The 7,043-nt window shown below is 37.2% G+C and overlaps 1 protein-coding gene across 1 annotated transcript; it reads left to right on the plus strand.

Annotated features, from left to right (window-relative positions):
• The first annotated feature begins 900 nt into the window (after positions 1–900).
• LOC103950849 lies at positions 901–1,680 on the plus strand. The gene has a single exon (XM_009362096.3). The coding sequence runs from the start codon at positions 959–961 to the stop codon at positions 1,571–1,573; it is 615 nt and encodes a 204-aa protein (XP_009360371.2). The 5' UTR covers positions 901–958; the 3' UTR covers positions 1,574–1,680.
• Positions 1,681–7,043: the final 5,363 nt, after the last annotated feature.

Here is a 7,043-nt window from a genome sequence, read left to right on the forward strand (position 1 = left end):
TGTCCAGAAACAAAATCGTGAGGGTGTGGTCGAGGCCCAAAGCGAACAATATCATACTACGGTGGAGTCGAGCCTGGGATGTGGTGGGGGCCCGGGCCGGGATGTGACAATTTGGTATCAGAGCCAATCCCTGGCCGGATGTGTGCCGACGAGAACATCGGGCCTCTAAGGGGGTGGATTGTAAGATCATACATCGCCCAGGGGTGAGGATCTTGTAAGCCTTATATGTATATTCTCATTTCTACTTAACATGAGGCCTTTTGGAGACTCACTGGCTTCGGGTTCCATCGGAATTCTGAAGTTAAGCGAGTTCGCACGAGAGCAATCCCAAGTTGAGTGACCCACTGAGAAGTTCTCGTGTGAGTTCCCAGAAACAAAACCGTGAGGGCGTGGTCAGGGCCCATATGGGACAATATCATGCTACGTTGGAGTCGAATCCGGGATGTGGTGGGGGTCCGGGGCGGGATGTGACGGTTTTAATTGTGACACATAGGGTCTTATATTCGGGTGAGTTTTCGTGTTGGTATTAAAATTTAGACGGTAAAATTTTGAAATTTTAACGGTTAATATGTTCGTGGAAGGGCATAGTTTAAATTTAGTCAATTAAACTGAACTTTTACTTCGAAGTTATTGTTTAATACTTATGTGTACAATACACATTTAACTTCAACAAAATATTAATATTTTATTTTATATAAGTGATTAAATGGTTTCTAAATTGAATAATTTTTTTTTTTAGCATAAATAAGATTTTTAAATGATAACAAAAAAAATAAACGATTGTAGTTTTAACTTTTGTCCAATAAAATGATGTCAAAGCTGTCTCAACTGTGGCCAATAGAAACCCAGGGAAATATGGAACACACAATTTCAGCTACCAACCCAATCCTTATGCGACACTCCTTCCCTTTCTCTCTATCTTCTCTCGCAAATTTTCTAACTTGTAACTGATAGCCCAATGGCCGCCACCCCAATCCTCTCCCCCACCACAACCACCACCACTTCCTCCTTAGTCCACCACCACCACCAATCTCTACACTTCTGTAAATTACCCTTTCCCAACTCCCTCACCAAACCCAGCACTCTCAATTCCAACAGACCACTTACCAGACTTAACGTGTCCACCCCAACAAACAAACCCAGCAACACCACCGCCACATCCACCTCCACCTCCAAGAAACCCACGACGGAGACCATCTACTTCGACGGCGGAGCTCACTATGGCGACCTCCTGGCCAACCTTATCCTGGGTTTCACTCTTCTGTGGCTGCCCTTGACTTTAGCTGCGGTCTTCAGGGCCTTCTTTTTGAGGTACAGGTTCACCAACCTGCGTGTGACGGTAATCTCGGGACTGACAGGTCAGGACAGGAGCGACTTCTCGTACAAGGTGATCAAGGATGTCCAGGTGGTGCCGCGATTCATCGGCGAATGGGGTGATATTATCATCACCCTCAAAGACGGCACCAAGGTTGATCTGAGGAGTGTGCCCAAGTTCAGAGAGATTGCCAAGTATTGCCTCTCTTTGGCGGAAAAGCCGGCCGTATTGAAGGAAACGGGAACCAAAGGCTTTTAATTTAATTTAATTATTACAAGGTTTAATTTCATGCAAAAACATTGATGGTGTTTTTTTTTCTTGTATAAGAATTCTCAGAGGTATGCTAAATCAATTTTTGTAGATAATTAACTAGTTCTCGGACTTTGAAGATTGAGATTACTATACTATTAAGAATCTAAATTATCTCTTTCTCCAATTAGTAAAGGTACAATACTTGAACCGGTGTCTTCGAAATTGAATGATTTCCCATGTTTTCTTAAAAAATAAAAATAAACTATTAAATTTGAATGGAAATGTATTTTGGTTGTGTAGGAATCTTTGGGCCTAACTTCAGTGTAATACAAGTTTTTTATACCAGCGGTATTTTACTTTTAACGAGTCTCAACTGCAATCGATAAGGAGAATTCGAATTCAAGTGAGGAGCATATTTGTTCTAGCTAATATTGCTGCAACCACGTCTACCAGTGACAGTGTCAGTGTGAGTTAACCTTGTATGGTGGTCTATAGGCAATTATAAGGTGTCTAGATAAAATTTTAGGGTTTTTCATATAATCACCCTATTTGGTAATGGACTGAAAATGGGCCACGATGCAACGTTAAACTTAGGCCCAATATGTGGCCCAATCCCACACCCGATATGATTTTCACTCTCATATGATAATGATCGTTGTGTGAAAATTATTTCCTTCACAATATTATTTAGAAGCGGCACACTTTATTTTCTCATATGATGAAAACATCACATGCATGTAGATAGGGATAAGTTCACATAAACTCCTGTTCAATCGTAAATTCACATAAACATTTGTTACATATTCATGGTATGTGACAAATGTTGATCTACGATTGATAGGGGCTAGTGATTTAATACCTGTTATTCTTTGAGACCTGCAAACAGAAAAATCAAGAAAAATTGAAAAAAAAATCCAAATTGTTAGGTAGCTTGGAGCATCCAGGCCAGTTATGGGCCTTTGAATCGTGGCAAGGCCCGGTATGTGGGACTTTAATTTTTGTCCTGGCCCACCCAAATACAGGCGTGGAGGTGCTACTGTGGTTTTTATATACACAGCCTGAGCCATTGGCCATTAATTGTCTGCAAATGAAAACGCAGAAGCAGAAAAATGGCCCCAATATCATTTATCTTCGGCTAATTTTAAACTGTTGATGGGTCACCATTTATAGTCATTAGGTTTCACGTCCTATCACTTCAATATTTATTTTTTCTCGTTTTAACTTCTTTTATATATAAAAAATAAAGCTTCTTTACTCTCAACTCTCAGATATATATTATATAAACTATAACATATATATCCAATATTGATCACAAGAATGAATTCTATATGAAACACGTTCGTCGCCTTTCCCACCTGGTTCATGAAAGTTGCTCTTCTTTTATCACAGGATCAAGTAGTAGACGTGCTATTCAGATTTTGAGCCGTTGAGATAAGTTAAATCATAGCAGTTAATTAAGTACAGCTGATTACAGCATGATTAACTTGTGATTTTCACTTCTGGTAAACATGCACTTGGTTCAAAGTTAGCTTTGAGTTGGCTGCTTGTTGACATGCATGGCCTACGCATTGCTGGTAAGTGGAGACCGAATAGTCTGTTCATAAACACGGACTGGATGTCAATATCTCATAGTTCACATGCATTTTATAGCCTTTGGCTGTGGGGGGACGTTTGCTTTTGTTTGCCTCATATTTTCTGTGGTATATATGTTTTCGTTTTTCTTACTTGTTTTCTTCTTTCTATAGACCCCAAAAATGTATGAAGAGCATGTGACACTTTGTTCACTAATGTTACGTCTTAGTTCTTTAATATGTTAATTTTGTTGTCCACTCATATTATAACACGTGAATTAGTAACATCTAGTGGCTATGCAACGGTGAAACTCTAAAATTTGTACTAAATTTGATCCCCTGACTGGCTCAATAGATGCTTAATTGGTTTTGATTTCAAAGACAATGAGAACCAAAAGTCCATCTCTGCAATCTTCATAGTTATTGGGTGAATAAAAGAGACATCAAACATGAGCTTGCAACTTGATTTTGTGACTCGGTTAGTGCCCCATGGGGGCCCAATGGGAACTTTGTAAGGAATCATTGATTTACACAGACATAATCTTCAGTTAAAAATACTTTTTAAATCCTCAATCAAATAAACCAACTGGCCTGTCAATTACATATGTGTATGTGGGAGCAGCTATGAAATTTCACAGGCTCTGACAAAAACTCATAAAAAGTTGACACGGTGAAAAGTGAGCAATCATCCAACACAACCAGCAGCCGTACTTAGAGTTTAGTCCTACAATCCCCTTCCTTGTTTGAACTTGCCTGTCAGCAGTGACCACCAGCATCTTTACCTCAACTTTTAATATTCCCTCATCCACCAGGAATAATAGTGACACGAATCGAGTGGGGTTGAGGAAGTACGATCTTTGGAGACCTTCTCTGAAGTTTCTCTAATATGTTCAAGGATTAATCCTCAGTGGCTAGCCCTAATTAAACCTTATGTTTTGGACGAGATCGCCACCCATATGCATGCCAGCATCAATTAGACTAGCATCCATGCATGTATCGTATTTAAAACATACGTAACCAAGGTGCACGAGCATATGGACATGCCATGCCGACTAAGCCAGAAATATGCGAATCACATGACAAGCAATATATATGTAAGCATTTTTGTCATTAAGTAAAACAATTCTTTTGAAAAAGTGTTGTTAATGTAGCTTTAAAAAATATACTGTAAGTGAGAACATGACAAAGGATTTTCAATTTGAAATATTGTGATAGTGGATTGGAGGTGTGCATCACTCTTCACTCAATGTCGTTGGTCTACCAATTGAGGTCCTAATCCATGGCTACCAAACACATTATGGTCCCTAGTAATTATAATCGACCCTTCCTGATCTAATCTTTCAAGAAAAATAATCGATAGTACTCCTAGTAGGGTTTTGTAGGACGGCTAACACATTTTGTAAGTTCGATTTATTTAAGTTTGTATATACTTGAAATACTTCTACGTTATGTTATTAGTTTATTTAAATTATAATATGTATATTTAAATTTTTATTAATATATTCTAGAGACATATTAATAATATTATTCATACATATTATAACACGTTAATGAGATATGAAATACAAAAGGAAAATAGAATAGTATTATAACAATATTTTTCATCCATATTATAACACCATGTCATATCCCTACGTGCTCGGGCAGAGAAAAAGAAAAGGAGAAAAATGGACCGACCTCGAGTCACAAAGGGGAACTGATCATGAAGCTAGGGTTACTACTGCTCCATTGGAAACCTTTTGACCATATAGAGATTGCAGTTTCTTCTTTTTTTTCCTGCCATATTTCTTGATTTGGTTTCCTCAGAAAAGCAAACACATGTATTAGTGTGGGTTTGGGGGGAAGGATCAGAAAGAATGAAAGAGTAGTGGAAGGTGATGTCAAGTCAAGAGGCAGAAGGAGGTCCTCCCAGTTAGGTGAGCAAAACTCCTCTCTGAAAAAAACACCATCTTTATTGAAAGAAGCTAGAGCGAGATAGACCCCCATTCTTAATTATATATGACAGAGGGTGCTTAATACTCAGGTCCCCTTTAGCCCTTTGCAGGTTTTGCTTATATGATCACACTTGTTTCTGAATGTTTTGTGATGATCAGGACCAACTTCCTAAATTCATTTTGTCAGCAACAAAACATGGATAAGTTCTTTCAAATCAATAAGGCTTTTATACGGAACGAAACAAGCAAAGGAAATTTAAACAATAATCCTAAAACATAGAAATGCGGAGTATTGGGGATATATGAGAGAAACCTCAAAGTTTAATATTAAATGATAATCATAATAACAGTTAAAACTGTTTATTTAGCTACCTCAAACCCTAGAATCGCTTGAAACCTATTCATGTTTTGGGAGCCAGATTATGTACCCTCCCACTTACTGTGTCCTCTTGTGCGCTCCTGTTTTGTATGGTTACGGTTAAGCCACGTTAAAATGATATTGTTTTTTTATAGAGATAATAAGAAAAAAATGAATAGTAATATAAAATATTGACGTGATTTAACCGTAATCACACAAACAGGAGGGCATGGGAAGTGGGAGGGCAAACAATCTGCCTCCCATGCTTTGACCTCATAAACGGAAGATGTTAGCCCAAAATGCATGCCCATGTATTACAACAAAGCTGCGAGTTTGACTGTGTCATTTGTTCCACATAAATAATCCCACCAAAAAAAATGAACGTATTATCTAATTTAGTGGCATCTAAGAGGAAAACTTATGCTCCTTAAGTTTGAGGAGAGGAGGATTTCGTCCTCAATGCTTCGTTAGCGATTTATGGAATCTTGTTTTTATGTTTCATATTATAAATGACTTTGTAAAGACTATCTCAGTAAAAAAAATTAATTTAAAATAATGTCATATAGTCAATCAATTGTAACAAATAGACAAACGGTTTGTAATACTTTTACCGTATCCGACCATTTGCTTTTATACAGTTTTATGACTAAACACTCTCATTTTTAATTATTTTTTACATATAAATAATTTTTACAGAATGGTTTACAATATGAATAATTTCGATTATAAGAACGAAATTTCATAAACCGGTAATAAGACATCTTGAGGAGGAACTTCTCCTAAGGGAAGTTAATTCCGACATCTAATCATTAGACAAAATTCATAAAAAATAGTTGTTCAATAAAAATAGGTTTTTAAACTCAATGCCACATTGCCACATCAAGAGAAAGCGCACGCACGAACACAAGTAGTATTATTTTAATTAAACTACTCATTAGTTTATCAATCTGGTATTTCCAAGTTCCAAGCCACACTTAGCCACACAGCTCAAGTGTATACACCATAACATTGTGGCGGGAAATTCAAGTAGTGGAGCTGTGGGCTTGACTAGAGCAAGCAAATCCCTTTTTGATTAATAGGATTTTCTATCTTAGAGTACAATATCTTCCTAATCACAGGGGGCCTGCAATTCAAAACCAACTCGTCTCGGTCTTTGTTTAGCACCTAATTTCCCAAATATCTTAAATTAGATTCTGAGGTCGATCATCTATATAGCTAGGTAGGTCCTCAAGCATCTCCAATTCTCCATCATGAATCAAACTATGTTAAAAAAGTGGATTCAGGCTTAAGAAAATCTTACTGCTTCATTTCATTAATCAGAATAAAGGTAACACTACAACTTAGTGAATTAAGCAATGGAACTTGTTTAGTATATATGATATATCTAGTGTTGGACTGCATCGGTCAACTACGATTATCATAAAATGGTCAAAGCATTAAGTTTGAACTACAAATTCATTAATTTCTGATTAGTTTAATTAAAGATAATAAGAAGTATTCAAAGGAACGCTAGCTATACCAATATGTAGAAACTTATAAAACGAGTAAAACTTAGGTATGGGATGGGAATCTTGTAATCTGCAAGGGGACAAGACCCAAACTATGGGAATATA

This window comes from the organism of the source record quoted next, unplaced genomic scaffold (genome assembly GCF_019419815.1).
Source record: "Pyrus x bretschneideri cultivar Hongxiangsu unplaced genomic scaffold, Pyrus_bretschneideri_v1 Contig6, whole genome shotgun sequence".
Classification (NCBI taxonomy): Eukaryota; Viridiplantae; Streptophyta; class Magnoliopsida; order Rosales; family Rosaceae; genus Pyrus; species Pyrus x bretschneideri.